Source organism: Hylobates moloch, unplaced genomic scaffold (genome assembly GCF_009828535.3).
Source record: "Hylobates moloch isolate HMO894 unplaced genomic scaffold, HMol_V3 SCAFFOLD_16, whole genome shotgun sequence".
In the NCBI taxonomy this organism is placed as follows: domain Eukaryota; kingdom Metazoa; phylum Chordata; class Mammalia; order Primates; family Hylobatidae; genus Hylobates; species Hylobates moloch.
The window spans coordinates 3,304,936-3,325,389 of NW_026652291.1; the positions used below are offsets into that span (position 1 = coordinate 3,304,936).

The 20,454-nt window shown below is 44.4% G+C and overlaps 1 protein-coding gene across 7 annotated transcripts in view; it reads left to right on the forward strand.

Annotated features, from left to right (window-relative positions):
* The window catches only part of MOK (MOK protein kinase), a 77,369-nt gene that overhangs the window by 13,252 nt on the left and 43,663 nt on the right, over positions 1-20,454 (forward strand). For 6 of the 7 annotated variants that reach the window (XR_009210228.1, XM_032180533.2, XM_032180535.2 and 3 more), the window contains exon 2: positions 9,183-9,297. Coding sequence is in view for 5 of the 7 variants with exons in the window: in XM_032180533.2 (XP_032036424.1) it covers positions 9,183-9,297 (115 nt within the window). In the remaining 2 variants the exon portion in view is untranslated. Of the gene's footprint in view, positions 1-9,182; positions 9,298-20,454 lie in introns of those variants that run through there. The other variant, XM_058429447.1, reaches the window with a different exon arrangement.

The window sequence follows — 20,454 nt, forward strand, 5'->3', positions numbered from 1 at the left end:
CGTTTGTTTCTCTTTTTTTTTTTTTTTTTTAGACTGAGTTTTGTTTTGCTCTTGTTGCCCAGGCTGGAGTACAGTGGCATGATCTCGGCTCACTGCAACTTCCTCCTCCCGGGTTCAAGCGATTCTCCTGCCTCAGCCTTCCTGAGTAGCTGGAATTATAGGCATGCACCACCACACCCGGCTAATTTTGTATTTTTAGTAGAGACGGGGTTTCTCCATGTTGGTCAGGCTGGTCTTGAACTCCTGACCTCAGATGAGCTGCCCACCTCGGCCTTCCAAAGTGCTGGGATTATAGGCGTGAGCCACCATACCTGGTCTTTTTTTTGTTTGTTTCTCTAAGTGTAATGCATTTTATCTCCTGCTTCTTAAGTTTCCAGGACCAAGTAATACTCAAACCCTTCCCAGAGGGTTTTCTTTTTTTTTTTTTTTTTTTTTGAGACGGAGTCTCGCTCTGTTGCCCAGGCTGGAGTGCAGTGGCGCAGTCTCGGCTCACTGCAAGCTCCGCCTCCCGGGTTCACGCCATTCTCCTGCCTCAGCCTCTCCGAGTAGCTGGGACTACAGGCGCCCGCCACCACGCCGGGCTAATTTTTTGTATTTTTAGTAGAGACGGGGTTTCACCGTGGTCTCGATCTCCTGACCTCGTGATCCGCCCGCCTCGGCCTCCCAAAGTGCTGGGATTACAAGCGTGAGCCACCGCGCCAGGCCGGGTTTTCATTTGGAACAAGGAAGCCACCTGGGAAATAGGGTGGAGACCTGTTTTGAGAAACCAAAAGAGGATGTCTTGTGCTAACCATGGAGAAAAAGAATCTAGTCTCCTTGTTAGGAAGACTGTTGAAGAAGTGTGCCTTATCCTTTAGTTTTTATTAAGAGAATTGTTTTAGTTTCAGTTGTAAGGACCAGTAAGTCTCCTTACACCTCACAGTATGGAGACATATTATTATAACTGTTGACAAAGAAGGAGCTTGAGGACTGGGTGCTGTGGCTCACGCCTATAATCTCCAGCACTTTGGGGGAGGGTGAGGCGGGTGGGAAGCCGAGGCGGGTGGATTACCTGAGGTTAGGAATTTGAGACCAGCCTGGCCAACATGGTGAAACTCCATCTCTACTAAAAATACAAAAAATAGCTTGGTATGGTGGCACACTCCTGTAATCCCAGCTACTTGCGAGACTGAGGCACGAGAATCTCTTGAACTTGGGAGATGGAGGTTGTAGTGAGCCAAGATCACTTGGGCAACACAGTGAGACTCTGTCTCAAAAAAAATAAATAAAAATAAAAAACAGGCCAGGCGAGTGGCTCACACCTGTAATCCCAGCACTTTGGGAGGCTGAGGCGGGCGGATCACGAGGTCAGGAGATGGAGATCATCCTGGCTAACATGGTGAAACCCCGTCTCTACTAAAAAATTTTAAAAAAATTAGCTGGCGTGGTGGTGGGTGCTTGTAGTCCTAGCTACTCGGGAGGCTGAGGCAGGAGAATGGCGTGAACCCGGGAGGCGGAGTTTGCAGTGAGCCAAGATCGTGCCACTGCACTCTAGCCTGGGCGACAGAGCGAGACTCCGTCTCAAAAAAATAAATAAATAAAAATAAAATATAATAAAAATAATAAAAATAAAAAACAGGAGCTTAAGAATAGGAAAACCCGAGAGCAGGAGGGAACTGGCCCTCTAAGGAACTAGAATAGTAGTGAAAGCAGCTTGTTTTGCACCTCAGCAGTAGGGATTTGTAGACATGCGTATTCTGCCATTAATGAGATTTCTCAGTCTTTGTGTCTTTCCCAGAATATACTCTTTACTGTGTATCATTCCTGTTCCTTATACTCTCTGCTTATTCCTAACTCTGTTCTTTTTTTTTTTTTTTTTTTTTTCTGATTTTATTCTGGAGTATAACATAATACAGAAAACTGCACAAATTGGCCAAGCGCGGTGGCTCGTGCCTGTAATCCCAGCACTTTGGGAGGCCAAGATGGGCCAATCACTTGTGCTGAAGAGTTTGAGACCAGCCTGGGCAACATGGCGAAATCCTGTCTCCAGAAAAAATACAAAACAATTAGCTGGGCATGGTGGCGGGTGCCTGTAGTCCCAGCTACTCAGAAGGCTTAGGTGGGATGATCGCTTGAGCCTGGGAGGTGGAGGTTGCAGTGAGCTGAGGTTGCACCACTGCACTCCAGCCTGGGCAATGGAGTGAGACCCTGTCTCAAAAAAACAAAACAAAACAAAACAAAACTGCACTTAAGTATACAAGTTGCTGAAGTGAACATGCCCATGAAACCTGCTTCCAGATCAAGAAGCAGAGTATTACTGGTATCATGGGTGTCCCCTTCAGCCCATTCCGGTCACTTCACCCAACAAGGGTAACCACTATTCTGATTTCCAGCACCACAGAGTTGTCTGTTTTAATGGAGTTATTGAAATACACATACTATAACATTCATTCAAATAAGTATACAGTTATTAAGTATATTTTCTGAGTTGTGTAACCATAACTATAATCTAATGTTAAAATATCTTCATCATCTCCAAAAGAAACCTGTACCCATTAGTGGTTACTCCTTATTTATCCCACATTCCACCAACCCTAGGCAGTTACGAATCTATTTTCTGTCTCTATGGATTTGCTTATTCTGGACATTTCATATAAGTGGGATCACATAATATGTGGCATTTTGTACCTGATTTCTTTCACTTAGTACAATGTCCTCAAGGTTCATCCATGTTGTAGCATGTGTCAGTACTTCATTCCTTTTCGTGGCTGAATAATATTCCATTGTATGGATAGACCATATTTTGTTTATCCGTTCATCTACTGATGGACATTTGGGTGCTTTCCACCTTTCAGATATTATGAATAATGCTACTGTGAACATTCACTTACAGGTTTTTGTTTGGACATACGTTTTTGTTTCTCTTGGGCATATATGTAGGAGTGGAATTGCTGGGTCATATGGTAACTCTGTTTAACATCTCAAAGAACTGGCCAAACTGTTTTTCATAGTGTCTGCACCATTTTCCATTCCTGCCAGCAATGTATGAGGGTCTGAATTTCTCCACATCCTCACCAACACTTGTTATTATCTATCTTTTTGATTCTAGTCAGTGTGAAGTGGTATCTCATCACAGTTTTGACTTGCTTTTCCCTAATGACTAATGATGTTGAGCATCATTTCATAGCTTATTGGTCATTTTTATGTCTTTGGAGAAATGTCTGTCAAATCCTTTGATCACCTTTTAGTTGGATTGTCTTTGTATTATTGAGTTATAAGACTTATATATTCGACCGAGCGTGGTGGCTCACACCTGTAATCCCAGCACTTTGGGAGGCCGAGGCAGGTGGATCACGAGGTCAGGAGATCGAGACCATCCTGGCTAACACGGTGAAACCCCGTCTCTACTAAAAATACAAAAAAAATTAGCCGGGCGAGGTGGCAGGCGCCTGTAGTCCCAGCTACTCGGGAGGCTGAGGCAGGAGAATGGTGTGAACCCCAAGGGCGGAGCCTGCAGTGAGCCAAGATCGCAGCACTGCACTCCAGCCTGGGCGACAGCGAGACTCCATCTCAAAAAAAAAAAAAAATAAAGACATATATTCTAGATATGTTTCTTATTAGATATATGATTTGCAGATATTTTCCTTTTATCTGTGGGTTATCTTTAGTTTTGCATGTTTTTGAACTTTATATAAATGGAATCATACAGTGTGAACTCTTTATAATTAGGTTATTTTGCTTAATGTGATGTTTGTGAGATGTAGCCATATTGTGTGTAGTTGTACTTTGTTTATTCTCAGTACTGTATAGTATACTGTTGTGTGGATATACTACATTTATTTGTCTAGTGTATTAGGGCTCTCTAGAGGGGCAGAACTAATAGGATAGATACATATATAAAGGGGAATTTATTAAGGAATATTAACTCACACAATCACAAAGTCCCACAATAGGCTCTTTGCAGGCTGAGGAGCAAGGAAGCCAGTCCGAGTCCCAAAGCTGAGGAACTTGGATTCTGATGTTCGAGGGCAGGAAGCATCCAGCACGGGAGAAAGATGCAGGCTGGGAGGCTAGGCCAGTCTAGTCTTTCCACGTTCTTCTGCCTGCTTTGTATTCTGGCTGCACTGGCAGCCGATTAGATGGTGGCCACCCAGATTAAAGATGGGTCTGCCTTTCCTAGCCCACTGACTCAAATGTTAACCTCCTTTGCAGACCCCTCACAGACACATCCAGGATCAATACTTTGCATCCGTCAATCCAATCAAGTTGACACTCAGTATTAAACATACATCTAGTCTACTGTTGCTTATCATTTTGGGTTATTAAAAACAGTGCTTCCGTGAACATTCTTGTGTCGGGTGGACATATTTTCACTTGGGTATCTAACCTAGAAATGGAATTTCTAGGTCAGAGGGTGTGCCTGTGTTCAGCTTTAGTAGCTCTGTCTTGCTTATCTTTAACTCCTGCTTACTCTCAGCCCATTTATGGCCCCTTTAGCTTCTTACTGTCTCAAGACTTTTCAGCTTTGGTCACAGTGTTCACAGCTTGACTCTGCAAACTTATCAGTTCATTTTCCTGTGAGAGCTAGTGGTCTACTTCTCTGCCTACTGGGTGGAGCCTGCTTAGCTTGACCACCTTATTGGTTGCTGTTTGCCTTTCTTGCTCCAGTGAGTTGTGGCTAAAACAGGGTGGCGACAGAACGTGGCTGCTTTGGCACATGATTGACATTCCTAGTACTCGAATAAAAGTAAAAAAGAAGTAAAATAAGTTAAAGTAAAAATAGAAAAGGCAAGCCAAATAGTTTAAAATTCTGCCACAATAATAAAAAAAAAAAAGAGAGTTGGGATTCAGCAGGAACTTGGATTATAGCCGACAGACCCTGTGCATGTGCAGGTGAAATTCCTAGGGAAGACCACCCATCTCTGCTGGCCAGGCCCAGGCAGATGGGCCAGGGCCCTGGCCTCGGAAAGACACTTGACGTTCCTGGGCAGGAGGGGCAATTTGCATTTCTGTTTAGGTAAGATCGCTCTTTTGCTTGAAACCCGAAGAAAATGTCTGATGTGTGAAACTTACTGGCTTGTTGTTTGTTACAGAGGGGCTGTAACAGAACCAAGTTAGGTCTGTCTAGAACCAAGTCCGTTTGCTCCTCTCCCCTCTTCTCTCCTGCCCTTTACAGTTGCACCACCACACCTAGGTTGGACTCGAACTCCTGAGCTCAAACAGTCCTCCCACATCAGCCTCCCAAAGTGCTGGGATTAAAAGGTGTGAGCCACCACGCGTGGCCTTATTTTTTGTTTTGTTTTGTTTTTATTATAGAAAATTTCAAGCATGCCAGAAGTATAGAAAATTAAATAGAGTGAACCTCATAAATCCCTTTTTTTTTTTTTCGAGATGGAATCTTGCTCTGTTGCCTAGGCTGGAGTGCAGTGGCATGATCTCAGCTCACTGCAACCTCCGTCTCCTGGGTTCAAGTGATTCTCCTGCTTCAGCCTCCTGAGTAGCTGGGATTACAGGTATGTGCCACCATGCCCAGCTAAGTTTTTTTTTTTTTTTGAGACGGAGTTTCGCTGTGTCACCCAGGCTGGAGTGCAGTAGCACAATCTTGGCTCACTGCAACCTCCGCCTCTCGGGTTCAAGCAATTCTTCTGCCTCAGCCTCCTGAGTAGCTGGGACTACAGGCGTGTGCCGCCATGCTTGGCTAATTTTTATATTTTTAGTAGGATGGGGTTTCATCATCTTGGTCAGGCTGGCCTGGTCTTGAACTCCTGACCTCGTGATCTGCCTATCTTGGCCTCCCAAAGTGCTGGGATTACAGGCATGTGCCATTGCGCCTGGCCAAGTTTTGTATTTGTAGTAGAGATGGATTTTTGCCATGGTGGCCAGGCTGGTCTGGAACTCCTGACCTCAAGTAATCTGCCTGCTTCGGCTTCCCAAAGTGCTGGGATGACAGGCGTGAGCCACCACGCCCGCTGAACCCTCATAATTCCATCACCGAATTTCAGCAGTGATCAGCATTTTACCATTTTCCCCACCACCATCTTTTCTGGGGGAGGAGTATTTAATTTTTGTTATTTTGAAATAAAATAGTGAAAATCGTGCTCTTATTTCAAAAAACAACATTGTGGAAAATATCTAACTTAGAAAATGAGACACCTGTAACCTCAGACAGAGCCACTATTAATTCTGTGTGTGTGTATAGTTTTTAAGGACATTATTATTATTATTATTATTTTTGAGACGGAGTCTCACTTTGTTGCCCAGGCTGAAGTGTAGTGGCGCAATCTCAGCTTACTGCAACCTCCACCCCCCAGGTTGAAGTGATTCTCCTACATCAGCCTCTCGAGTAGCTGGGACTACAGGCACCTGCCACCCATTATTTTAAATATTTACAGTATATTCCATTATACAGGTAAATCTTATTAATCCAGTTTCCTATGGCGGCCATTTGGGTTATCAGCTTTACTGTGATTAATGGTGCAGTCATTAATCTTCCTATCATATGTACTTGAGCAAGTTATTTTTTTTTCTTTTAGACAGGGTCTCGCTTTGTCGCCCAGGCTAATGTATAGTAGTGCGATCCCTACTCACTGCAGCCTCAAACTCCTGGGCTCAAGTGATTCTCCCACATCAGCCTCCTGAGTAGCTGGGATGACAGGCATGTGCCATTGAGTCTGGCTAATTACTTTTGTAGAGGCGAGGTCTATGTTGCCCAACTTGGCCTAGAACTCCTGGGCTCAAGTGATCCTCATCTTGGCCTCCCAAAGTGCTGGGATTACAGGCGTGAGCCACTGTGCCCGGCCGGAAGGTGCACATCTTAAAGATTTAATAGGTGCTGCCAAGTTGCCCTCCAAAGAGACTATGCCAGTTTATAATTTCAGCAGTAGTGAATGGGAATGTACAGGGGTATTTTATTTTATTTTTTGAGACAGAGCTTTGCTCTTGTCCCCCAAGCTGGAGTGCAGTGGTGCGATCTTGGCTCACTGCAACTTCTGCCTTCTGGGTTCAAGCAATTCTACCTCAGCCTCCCAAGTAGCTGGGATTACAGGTGCGCACCACCACACTCAGCTAATTTTTGTATTTTTAGTAGAGACGTGGTTTCACCATGTTGTCCAGACTGGTCTCGAACTCCTGGCCTCAAGTGATCCACCGACCTGGATCTCCCAAAGTGCTGGGATTACAGGTGTGAGCCACCACCCGGCAAGGGATATTTTAAAGTAAATTCCAATTATTATATCATTTTCACCTGGAAATACTTCTGTATTTCTTGCTAACAGATAAGGACATTTTTTGTGTTCTGACATAACCATTATCACTTCCGAAAAATGAGTACCTTTTTACCGATGGTTTGTTCAAATCAGAATTCAGACAAGGCATTCAAAGTGTGCATGTGGAAAGGAATACTGAAAAGGATACCCACCTTCAGCGCTGCAGTTTCGAAAACCTGTGAATTGGGTGCGGTGGCTCATGCTAGCTAAGGTAGAAGTTTAGGCTTGAGCCCAGGAGTTTGAGGCCAGCCTGGGCAACATAGCAAGACCCCATCTGCTTTGTGCAGATGCAGGTTTGGGGCCTGAAGTGAAGGCCTCTTTTACTCTAGGCTTGTTTCTGCTGCAATCTAAGTGATGTTTAAAGATTTCTGGTCTGTTTGCTTCTGGTCAGTTCCACACCCAAGGTTCTCTTCTAGATCTAGTTCTCAAGCCTGCGTATATATATATTTTTCTGAGATGGCATCTCACTCTGTAGCCCAGGCTGGAGTACAGTGGTGTGATCTTGGCTCACTGCAACCTGCACCTCCCGGGTTGGAGGGATTCTCCTGCCCTACCCTCCTGAGTGGCTGGGACTACAGGTGCATGCCACCACGCCTGGCTAATTTTTTGTATTTTTAGTAGAGACAGGGTTTTGGCATGTTGGCCAGGCTGGTCTGGAACTCCTGACCTCAGGTGGGTGATCTGCCTACCTCGGCCTCCTAAAGTGCAGGGATTACAGGCGTGAGCCACCGCGCCTGGCCCCAAGCCTGCCTTATTTCTTTGTGGCCTCGCTCATATGCTTCTGGGTCTCAATTTATAGGCGCTTCCTTGAAGCTTTCTGAAACAAATGCCCGGAGGTTGTAACTGCCTTTCTGTGATCTCTGCCGCAAAGATGGGCCATTTGTTCAATGGCGAAGGCTCACAGACTGTTCTCTGCCAATGTTTTTGCAGTCTTACTCTCCTATTATTTGGGCTGTAGAAACTTTTATAACTGGTGAGACTTTTGCTCTCTAGATTTTACTTATTCCTTCCATTTCTGCTTGAAAAGTGGTATAGCCATTCTTGCCTGTACTTATCTTTGTCTTGAAATAGCTTGCTAAGGCAGTCAGTAGTAATTAGCATACTCCATCATTCTGACTCTTCCCACCACTTTCCTTAGGCCAGCAGGTTCAGCAGACACTGGGTTCATGAAAGGCAGCAGTGAGTGCAGGCATTTCTTTAAGTGGGCGATATTTCATCATGATATGCCAGTCTCTCTAGCATTTTGCCACCTGACCAATAAGCCAAACTAATGTATTTTAGACTTTTGTTCACAGCAGTACCCCACATCAAGGTGCTCATTTGTTGTCAGTCAGGGTTTGGTCAGGAAAATGGAAACTACCCTAGGTATCAAGCAGGAAGGCATTTAACATAGTGATCTAGAGGCTTACAAAACCATTATCAGGGCTGGGGTGATGTGGTGGCAGCACAGCCAGGGAAAGTTGCCGTTAGTTTTCAGAAAATTAGGAAGTGCAAGAATTGTAGGAAACTGTTGCGGATCGGCTGGGCCCTCTATAGGACCAGGGAAGATGAATTTCAGGAGAGTCCTTAGAGGCTACTGGTGCGATATGACCTCAGCCTAGAGCCTAAGCTCACGCCCATGCCCACCCCTGCTGGAAGAATCCCACTTCTGCTGCTCCTCTACCTTCTGAATCTTGTAGGGTAGCTGAGCCTCTCCTCACTGGCCAGGATCCAGGTAAGGTGGTTCCTGCTATACAAGGGAGGGCACAAACTGGGAGGAAATGATGCTTTGTTCCAGCTTCCCCTAAAGTTGAGGGAACCACTAAATCTTACAAAGATAGGAGAAACAATTCTCAGTATATTGCTGTTTAAATTATCTTACAGATTAATAGTTTGCTGTCTGGAAGTGAATACAAGTGTGTGCATAAATAACATTTTTGTAATCATTTTTATTTATAGACTATAAAGCAATTGGCAAAATAGGAGAGGGAACGTTTTCTGAAGTTATGAAGATGCAAAGCCTGAGAGATGGAAACTACTATGCATGTAAACAAATGAAGCAGCGCTTTGAAAGGTAGGCCACAGAGATGCACTTGGGACCAAACACAGATCCAGGTTTCAATCAATAACGGCGACTTAATATTAGGGGGAACTTTATTAATTTAATAATATGTAAGATACAACCAGATTTCTTTGGGCAGTGAGGGTTATATGCTAATGTTATGTTTATTGTACTGGAGTTTACTCATATCCAGGCTTACTGTAATATCAGTGATGAATGACCACAAAAAAGTTTAAGTTTCAAAAGTGTGTCTCACCTTAAACAGTCTATATGTTCCTAAAAGTTATATATATGTTGGATTTCTTTTTTTTAATTAAAAAAACAGCAAAAAAATGATATATCAACCAATGGAACAGGATGGAGAGCTCAGAAGTGAGCTCTTTATGATCCATTTGATTTTATGATCCATTGATTTTTTTTTTTTTTTGAGACAGAGTCTCACTCTGTCTCCCAGGCTGGAGTGCAGTGGCACAATCTTGGCTCACTGCAACCTCTGCCACCCCAGTTCAAGCGATTCTCGTGACTTAGCCTCCTAGCAGCTGCAACTGCAGGTGTGTGCTACCAAGCCCAGCTAATTATTTTTTTTAAGTATAGATCAGGTTTCACCATGTTGGCTAGGCTGGTCTTGAACTCCTTGGCCTCAAGTGATCCGCCCACCTTGGCCTCCCAAAGTGCTGGGATTACAGGCATGAGCCACTGTGCCTAGCCCATTGATTTTGTTTTTGTGTTTTGTTTTGTTTTGTTTGAGACAGGGTCTCACTCTGTCATCCAGGCTGGAGTGCAATGGCTCGATCTCGGCTCACTGCAGCCTCCACCTCCCAGGCTTAAGCGATCTTCCCACCTCAGTCTCCTGAGTAGCTGGGACCACAGGAGCACACCACACGCCTGGCTAATTTTTGTATTTTTTGTAGAGACAGGGTTTCACCACGTTGCCTGTGCTGGTCTTGAACTCCTGACCTCAAGGTATCTGCCTGCCTTAGCCTCTCAAAGGGCTGGGATTACAGGCATGAGCCACAGTGCCTGGCTGTGTGTTGGACTTTTATAGATGCAACCTTAGTCTAAATGTATTAGAGGTCCTTGCAATTTAACTGTGAATAAATTAATATATTAATATTATATTAATATAATATAAGTGACAGGCGTAAGCCACCACGCCCAACCTGAGCCATCACGCTCAGCCTGAGTCACTACACCCAGCCTTCATTTTTTAAATTAATTAGTTAACTTTTAAAATAGAGATGGGGTCTCACTGTGTTGCCCAAGCTGACCTTGAACTTCCGGGTTCAAATGATCCCTCTGCCTCAGCCTCCCAAAGTGCTGGAATTATAGGTGTGAACCACCACACCTGGCCAAGAACAGTAATTTCATCCTCATGACATCTGGATAGGGTAGTTATCCTTGTTTCGTACATGAGGATAGGTGCTTAGAGATGTGAGGTAGTTTGACATTTTTTCTAGATCACTGGGTGGGCAGAGCCAGATGTGAACCCGGATTCTGCTAAGGCAAATCCTTGTTCTTCACTGCCCAGTGCATATGGCAGTTTAGCTACCACTAGGAAGACTGAAGCCACCAGGTGTTCTGCTCCTTCTCTTCTAGCACTTCTTCCTCTCTATGCATTCTGCATTCTCTGTGTTTCTTTATCTTTCCCTGACTCCATCTTTACTTGTAAACCACTGATGAGAGAGAATTTGATGCACAGTGTACTGATTATCCCGTATCTAAAGAGCAGACAGCTGGGTGCTATGGCTCACACCTGAAATTCCAGCTACTTGGGAGGCTGAGGCAGGAGGATTGCTTGAGCACAGGAGTTTGAGATCAGCCTGGGCAACATAGGAAGACCCCATCTCTACAAAAATTAAAAAAAAAAAAAACAAGAACAGACTTCCTTAAACAGCCGCCTTTGACCCAAAGCTGCCAGTACAGGACTTTGAACAGTAGGGTGCGATGCTTTTTTTTTGAGTCAGGGTCTCACTCTGTTGCCCAGGCTAGAGTGCAGTGGTGTGATCTCAGCTCACTACAACCTCTGCTTCCAGGGCTCAAGTGATTCTTCAGCCTCAGCCTCATGAGTAACGGACTACAGGTGCGAGCCACCAAATGCCTAGATAATTTTTGTAATTTTTTTTTTTTTTTTGAGACAGAATCTCGCATTGTCACCTAGGCTGGAGTGTAGTGGCATGATCTTGGCTCACTGCAACCTCTGCCTCCCAGGTTCAAGCAATTCTCCTGCCTCAGCCTCCCGAGTATCTGGGACTACAGGCGTGCGTCACAGCACTCGGCTAATTTTTGTATTTTTAGTAGAGATGGGGTTTCACCATGTTGGCCAGGCTGGTCTCAGATTCCTTACCTCAAGTGATCTGCCCACCTTGGCCTCCCAAAGTGCAGGGATTACAGGTGTGAGCCACCATGCCCAGCCTAATTTTTCTATTTTTGTAGAGGCAGGATCTCGCCATATTGCGGCTGGTCTCGAACTTCTGAGCTCAAAGCGATCCACTTGCCTTGGCCTCCCAAAGTGCTAGGATTACAGTCCTGGGTCCAGCCTCTATCAAATAAGTTTAGAATGTTCTAAGGAGCAGTTCTCTAGTGGGTGAAGACTGCTCAGTTTATTGAAGTTCCTTCTCATGCCTCCTCAGCCCCTGGGAAGATTGTGTGGTTACGTAACGGACATGGTTTCCCAGTGATGAAGTACATCCTGGGTCTGCCATCTGCCAGATTCCCCACACACCAAAAGTGCCTGGTCCACCTGAATCTTGGCTTCCTTGTCATAGTGCTTGACGACTAAGCAAAGAAATGAACAGAAAACTAACAAGGTGGGGCACATGGCAAATGTGCAGTGGATGATGGCCTTCCTTACTGTATGCACAATGATTCGCTGTATTTCAGAAACAATTTATGTTCTTTGCCTTTAACTTCAAAAGCAGTTGATTAGAACACATCCACAGGTTGGCCCAGCATGGTGGCTCATGCCTTGTAATCCCAGCACGTTGGAAGGCCTAGGTGGGAGAATCGCTTGAGCCCAGGAGTTTGAGACCAGCCCGGGCAACAAAGAGAAACTCTGTCTCCACAAAAAAATTTTAAAAATCAGCAGGGCACGGTAGTGTGTGCCTGTGGTCCCATCTACTTGGGAGGCTGAAGTGGGAGGATCTTTTGAATCCAGGAAGGTGATGCTGCAATGAGTTGTGTTTGTGCCACTGAACTCCAGCCTGGGCGACAGAGTGAGACCCTGTCTCACTCTGCCTTCCTTGAGAAGGAAGCCAAAATTCCGCTGGACCAGGCACTTTTGGTGTGTGAAGGATTTGGCAGAAAGCAGATCTAGGATGTGCCTCACCACCAGGAAACCATGTCCGTTAGGTAACCGCACACACGCAAAAATCCGTTTCTGCTTACTTATCATTGTATAAATGAATCCTCAGAGTCACCTTGCACAGTTATGTGGGTGGTGTGAGGAATGTGAAGCATTAGTAGCAGAAAGTCACACTGAGTCACTTGGGCAGCATGAGGTTGGTATTTGGAGCCTCTGACCCCTACCCCCTCCAGTATTACTTCTGCTCCTTTCCTCTGCTTTAATTCAAATAGAAACAGATGGCTTTTGCAGTAATCTTAGTTAATATGAAGTTAAAGAAAGGTAAAAAAATACATATAATCGATTAGTACTGTGGCAGGGAGGGCACTTTCTTTTTTTTTTTTTTAATTTTATTATTATACTTTAGGTTTTAGGGTACATGTGCACAATGTGCAGGTTTGTTACATATGTATCCATGTGTTGGTTTGCTGCACCCATTAACTCGTCATTTAGCATTAGGTATATATATAATGCTCTCCCTCCCCCCTCCCCCCAACCCACAACAGTCCCCGGAGTGTGATGTTCCCCTTCCTGTGTCCATGAGTTCTCATTGTTCAATTCTCACCTATGAGTGAGAACATGCGGTGTTTGGTTTTTTGTCCTTGCGATAGTTTACTGAGAATGATGTTTTCCAGTTTCATCCATGTCCCTACAAAGGACATGAACTCATCATTTTTTATGGCTGCATAGTATTCCATGGTGTATATGTGCCACATTTTCTTAATCCAGTCTATCGTTGTTGGACATTTGGGTTGGTTCCAAGTCTTTGCTATTGTGAATAGTGCCGCAGGGAGGGCACTTTCACTCCTGAGCATTGTTTGCCTTTTGAGTCACTCAAGGACTTAGTTAGGGATAAGGAAGTTAGTTACTTGCCTGAGGCCTCAACAGAACTGAGTCGTTTTGGTATCTTTTCTGGTATATCCTCAGAATTTTCCTCCACCAATACTCGCCAAAAGTACACAATTGAGAATAGGCTCTCTTTGGGCACAAGTGGCTCTCACACCTGTAATCCCAGCACTTTGGGAGGACAAGGTGGGCAGATCAGTTGAGCCTGGAAGTTCAAGACCAGCCTGGGCAACATGGCAAAACCCTTGCTCTACGAAAAAAAGAAATAAAAAAATTAGCTGGGCATAGTGGTGGCGCCTGTAGTCCTTGCTACTCAGGAGGGTGAAGTAGGGGGATCGCTTGAGTCCTGGAGGTTGAGGTTGAGGTTGCAGTGAGCCCTGATTGTGCCACTGCACTCCAGCCTGGGTGACAGAGCAAGACCCTGTCTCAAACAACAACAAAAAACGGTTCTCTTTTGTTATGCTTTTAGTCTATATTTTTCCTATAGAAATAGAAGAAATGGAGTGAGTCTCTTAAAAAAAAAATCCCTAGTCTTGGATTTGTAGGATCTCCCTTTGTGCCCCGAGGCAGTGACATGGGCACAAGTCTGCTAAACCTGGGGTTCAGTGTAGGGTTACTAGCTCTGACTCTAAAGGTCAGAACTAGTAGCTCTTCCACTTTAGTTAATGCGATCTTGGACAATTCGATAATTTCTCCGTGCCTGTGTTTCTTTCTTTATACAATGGGGATAACCACAGTATCTACCCCCTAAGATTGTTGTGAGGGTCAAATTAAATAATGCAGATGAAGCACTTAGTGCAGTGCTGGCACACCGTAATAAAGAAACTTGCTATGTAAATCAGTTTTTCCATAACAGATAATACAAGTTAGCGGAGCTTGAAGACTATTTTGGAGATGGACGTGAGATAATAATAGTTAAGATGACCGCAGTTGTTCACTACATATCTGGTGTCATGAACAGTACTAGGTGAATTATATGCATGTGTCATTGAATCCTCACTGTGGCCCTGGGAGGAAGATGCGTTGTTACATCTTTCAGACTAGGGAATTGAAATTCGGAGAGATCAAGTTCCCCACCTGGCCTGTTGCTACCCAACCTACATGTCGTGGCGCTGAGTCTGAGCCCAGGTCTGTGTAGGTCCTGAGCTGGTTGGTGATCTTCCCACCGTTCTTCCCAGCTGCAGACGCTGATGCCAACGTCAGGTCTAGATGTGGTACATGGTTTTTCTCAAGTCACACCTCTAAGCAGTCCTCAAATTACTTTTACAAAAACAAAAAGTCCGCCGTGTAAGGTTATAAATGAAAACAAAGGCAAGGAATTTATTAGTCTCTCTAAAAGCCTTTTTTTTTTTTTTAACTTAAAAGAGTATAATGTGAAAAACCTCAAGCATATACAAAATGAACAGTAGCCCTAGGTATCCAGCAGCCAGAATCAACATCCCTGCTATTTTTATTTAATCTATACCTCCACCCAGTGTCTTTCCTCTACTTGGTCATTATTATATGTCTCCATATAGTTTGGGCTGCTATAACAAATTATAGTGTATTCTGTGTGGCTTAAACAGCACACATTTATTTCTTACAGTTCTGGAGGGTGATAAGTGCGAGATTAAGATGCTGGCAGACAGGTCTCGTATCTGGCGAGGGCTTGCTTTAGGATTTGCAGGTGGCCCTCTTCTTGCTTTGTCCTTAAATGGCAGATAGCAGAGAGAGAGAGAGGACGCAGTCTTCCTGGCATTTCTTCTTAGAGCCACTAATGCCATGTGCTCTAATTACCTCTCAAAAGCCCCACCTCCTCATATCATCCTATTGGGGGTTTAGGGTTTCAACGTATGAATTTTAGAGGACACAAACATGCAATCTACAACGTTACACAGTTTTTTAAAGTCAAAATTTGTATACCTGAAGTGCACATTGTTTATCTGTACAATTTTGGCAAATGGATATTCTTGTGTAATCAAGATGTAGAACATTACTATAACCCTAGAAAGTTCTTCCTTGTTCCTTTTCAGTTTCCCGCTGCCATCCCAGGCAGTCACTAGTATGTACTCTTGTGTCCACCTCCTTTAACTCAGCATCATGTCTTTGAGATTCATCATTACTGTTGTTCAGTAGTTTCTCTCTTTTTTTTTTTTTTTTTTTTGAGACAGAGTCTTGCTCTGTTGCCCAGGCTGGAGTGCAGCGGCACAATCTCAGCTCACTGCAACCTCTGCCTCCCAGGTTCAAGCAGTTCTCCTGCCTCAGCCTCCCGAGTAGCTGGGACTACAGGCCTGTGCCGCCACACCCAGCTAATTGTTATGTTTTTAGTAGTGACGTGGTTTCACTGGACAGGCTGGTCTTGAACTCCTGACCTCAGGTGATCCACCTGCTTCGGTCTCCCAGAGTGCTGGGATTATAGGTGTGAGCTACTGCCCCTGGCCAGTTTATGCCTTTTTAATGCTGAGCAACATTCATTACAATCTGTGACTACAACACAATTTCTTTATCCATTTTCCTGTTAATGGACTTTTTCATAGTTTCCAGTTTTGGGCTACCATGAATAAAGCTGCTTATGAAATTCGACTTCTTAGGCTGGGTGTGGTGGCTTGCTTCTGTAATCCCAGCACTTTGGGAGGCTGAGGTGTGAGGATTGCTTGAGCCCAGGAGTTTGAGACCAGGCTGGATGACATATAGCCTGGTCTGTGTGTCATATGAAGAAAGACTTTTAGTATCTTTTTTTCTCTACCAAAAAAAAAAGACCAGGGCATAGTGGCTCACTCATGTAGTCCTAGCTACTTGAGAGGCTGTGATGGGAGCATTGCTTGAGCCTTGGAAGTTGCGGCTGCAATGAGCCATGATCACACCACTGCACTCCAGCCTAGGTGACAGAGCAAGACCCTGTCTCAAAAAAACAACAAAAGAAATATAGAAATTCTACTTGTGCATATATGTTTTCATTTTTTCTTTCTTTCTTTCATTGGCATGATCTCAGTTCACCACAACCTCCACCTCCTGGGTTCAAGCAATTCTTCTGCCTCAGCCTCCAGAGTAGCTGGGATTACAGGCATGCACCACCATACCTGGCTAATTTTTTGTATGTTTTCATTTTTTCTTAGGCAGTTACCTAGAAACAGAATCACTGGGTCAAAGGGTAGGTATATGTTTAACTTTGTAAGAAACTGACAAGCCTTTTCTCAAAGTGATTGTAACTTTTTTTAAATTTTATTTATTTATTTATTTATTTATTTATTTATTTATTTATTTATTTGAGACAGAGTCTCGCTCTGTCGCCCAGGCTGGCTATCTCAGCTCACTGCAAGCTCCGACTCCTGGGTTCATGCCATTCTCTTGCCTCAGCCTCTTGAGTAGCTGGGACTACAGGCACCCGCCACCATGCCCGGCTAATTTTTTTTTTTTTTGTATTTTTAGTAGAGATGGGGTTTCACCATGTTGCCAGGATGGTCTCGATCTCCTGACCTCGTCATCCACCCACCTTGGCCTCCCAGAGTGCTGGGATTACAGGTGTGAGCCACTATGCCCGGCCTATAGCTTTTTATATTACCACCGGCAAAGAATGAAAGTTCCAGTTGCTCCATATTCTCACCAGCATTTGATGTTGTTGTTCTTTTAAGTTTAAGCCATTCTGGTGATTGTGTGGAATTATCTCATGGTAGTTTTAGTTTCTACTTCCCCGACGACTAATGATGAACACCTGATCATGTACTTATTGGCCATTCATGTATCTTCATTTATGAATTGCCTGTCCAAGTTTTTGCCCCTTTAAGAATTTAGACCTTCAGGGCCGGGCGCGGTGGCTCACGCTTGTAATCCCAGCACTTTGGGAGGCCGAGGTGGGCGGATCACGAGGTCAGGAGATCGAGACCACGGTGAAACCCCGTCTCTACTAAAAATACAAAAAATTAGCCGGGCGTGGTGGCAGGCGCCTGTAGTCCCAGCTACTCAGAGAGGCTGAGGCAGGAGAATGACGTGAACCCGGGAGGCGGAGCTTGCAGTGAGCCGAGATCACGCCACTGCACTCCAGCCTGGGCGACAGAGCGAGACTCCGTCTCAAAAAAAAAAAAAAAAAAAGAGAATTTAGACCTTCAGGAGATCAAGACCATCCTGGCTAACACGGTGAAACCCTGTCTCTACTAAAAATACAAAAAAATTAGCCAGGCGTGGTGGCAGGCACCTGTAGTCCCAGCTACTCGGGAGGCTGAGGCAGGAGAATGGCATGAACCCGGGAGGTGGAGCTTGCAGTGAGCCGAGATTGCGCCACTGCACTCCAGCCTGGGTGACAGAGCGAGACTCTGTCTCAAAAAAAAAAGAAAAAAAAGAATTTAGACCTTAAGAAACAAGCCATCCTAAGGGAGAAAAAAAGAAAAAATAATTAAGAAAATTAGGCTGTTTGCCTTTTTATTGAATTTAGGAGTTCTTTATATATTCTGTATAGAAGTCTTTTATCAAATATGTTTTGCAGGTAGTTTCTCCAAGTCTGTGGTTTGCCTATCCATTTTCTTTATGGCATCTTTTCATGTGCTGAAGTTTTTTAATGTCAGTGAAGTCCAATTTATGGAGTTTTTTTGTGGTTATTGTTTTTTGTTTTCTGTCTTAGAAGAAATTTTTGCCTACTTCTAGGTTGTGAATATATTCTCCTGTATTTTCTTCTAAAAACTTTATCACTTTAACTTTTTACATTTAGGTCTGTGATCCATCTTTTTTTTTTTTTTTTTTTTTGAGACGGAGTCTCGCTCTTTCGCCCAGGCTGGACTGCGGTGGCGCTGTCTCCGCTTACTGCACGCTCCACCTCCCGGGTTCACTCCATTCTCCTGCCTCAGCCTCCTGAGTAGCTGGGACCACAGGCACCCGCCACCACGCCCGGCTAATTTTTTGTATTTTTAATAGAGATGGGGTTTCACTGTGTTAGCCAGGATGGTCTCGAGCTCCTGACCTCGCGATCCACCCGCCTCAGCCTCCCAAAGTGCTAGGATTACAGGCATGAGCCACCGCACCCGTCTGATCCATCTTAAATTAATTTTTGTGAATGGTGAGCAGTAGGGATCAAGCATCATCTTTTTTCCCCCACATGAATATCCAGTTGTTCCAGCATCATTTGTTAAAAAAAGACTTTCCTTGCCTTCAGTGGATTATTTTGTCAAAAGCTAATTGACTGTAAAAGTATAGGTCTGTTTTGGACTCTCTATTCTGTTGCATTGCTCTCTTTGACTGTCATTATGCCCAATACCATACTGTTTTGATTAATGTAGCTCAACAGTAAGTTTTGAAGTCAGATACTAAAAGTTTTCCTTTTTTTTTTTTTTTTTTTAGACAGAGTCTCATTCTGTCACGCAGGCTGGAGTGCAATGGTGCAATCTCGGCTCACTGCAACCTCCGCCTCCTGGTTTCAAGCAATTCTCCTGCCTCAGCCTCCTGTGTAGCTGGGATTACAGGCGCCCACCACCACGCCTGGCTAATTTTTGTATGTTTAGTCAAGACAGGGTTTCACCGTGTTGGCCAGGCTGGTCTCAAACTCTTGACCTCAGGTGATCTGCCTGCCTCGTCCTCCCAAAGTGCTGGGATTACAGGCGCGAGTTACCATGCCTAGCCTCTTCATCTTTTTAAAGACAATTTTGCCTACTCTAGGTCCTCCGTACATCCATATACGTTTTAAAATCAGCTCAATTTTTTTTTTTCTGTGAGGATTCTAGGAATATAGCTCATCAGTTCTATTAAAAAATAAAACCAGCCAGGCACAGTGTCTCACGCCTGTAATCCCAGCATTTTAGGAGGCTGAGGTGGGCTGATCACTTGAGCCCAGGAGTTCAAGACCAGCCTGGACAACATGGTGAAACCCTGTCTCGACTGAAAATACAAAAATTAGCCAGGTGTAGTGGCACACACCTGTAGTTGCAGCTGCTTGGGAGGCTGAGGTGGGAGGATTGCTTGAGCCTGGGAGGTGGAGGCTTCAGTGAGCCAAGATCATGCAGCTGCACGCCAGCCTGGGTGACAGAGTGAGAACCTGTCTCAAAAAAAAAAAAAAAAATTCGGGTGCAGTGGCTCACGCCTGTAATCCCAGCACTTTGGGAGGCCAAGATGGGCAGATCATGAGGTCAGGAGGTCAAGACCATCCTGGCTAACATGGTGAAACCCCATCTCTACTAAAAATACAAAAAATTAGCCAGGTGTGGTGGCGGGCGCCCGTAGTCCCAGCTACTTGGGAGGCTGAGGCAGGAGAATGGCTTGAACCCGGGAGGTGGAGCTTGCAGTGAGTGGAGATCGTGCCACTGCACTCCAGACTGGGGGACAGAGTGAGACTTCGTCTCAAAAACAACAACAACAACAAAATACCTATTGAGATTATGAATAGGATTGTATTGAATCTATTGTTCAATTTGGGAGAGAATGCATATCTTAGCAATATTGAACTTTGCAATTCATAAACATGGTATAACCATCTCTCCATTTATTTCAGTTTGCTTTAGTTTCAGCTATGTTTTGTTTTTGTTTTTGAGACGGAGTTTTGCTCTTGTTGCCCAGGCTGGAGTGTAATGGCATGATCTCAGCTCACTGCAACCTCTGCCTTCCGGGTTCACAGGTTCTAGAGATTCTCCTGCCTCAGCCTGCCGAGTAGCTGGGATTATAGGCACGTGTCACCATGCCCAGCTAATTTTTGTATTTTTAGTAGTGACAAGGTTTTGTCATGTTGGCCAGGCTGGTCTCGAACTCCTGACCTCAGGTGATCTGCCCACCTTGGCCTCCCAAAGTGCTCAGATTACAGGTGTGAGCCACCTTGCCTGGACGGTTTCAGCTGTTTTGTAGTTTCACGGAAAAGATCTTACATGTCTTTTGTTAAATTTATATCTAAATGTTTTGTGTTTTATAACATTATTATAAAAGAAATTTTAAACATTTATTTCCCATTGTTAGCCATAAGTATGTAGAAATGCAATTAATTTTTATTTACTTTGTATTTTGAGAAATTTCTCAGGATTCACTTATTTTTT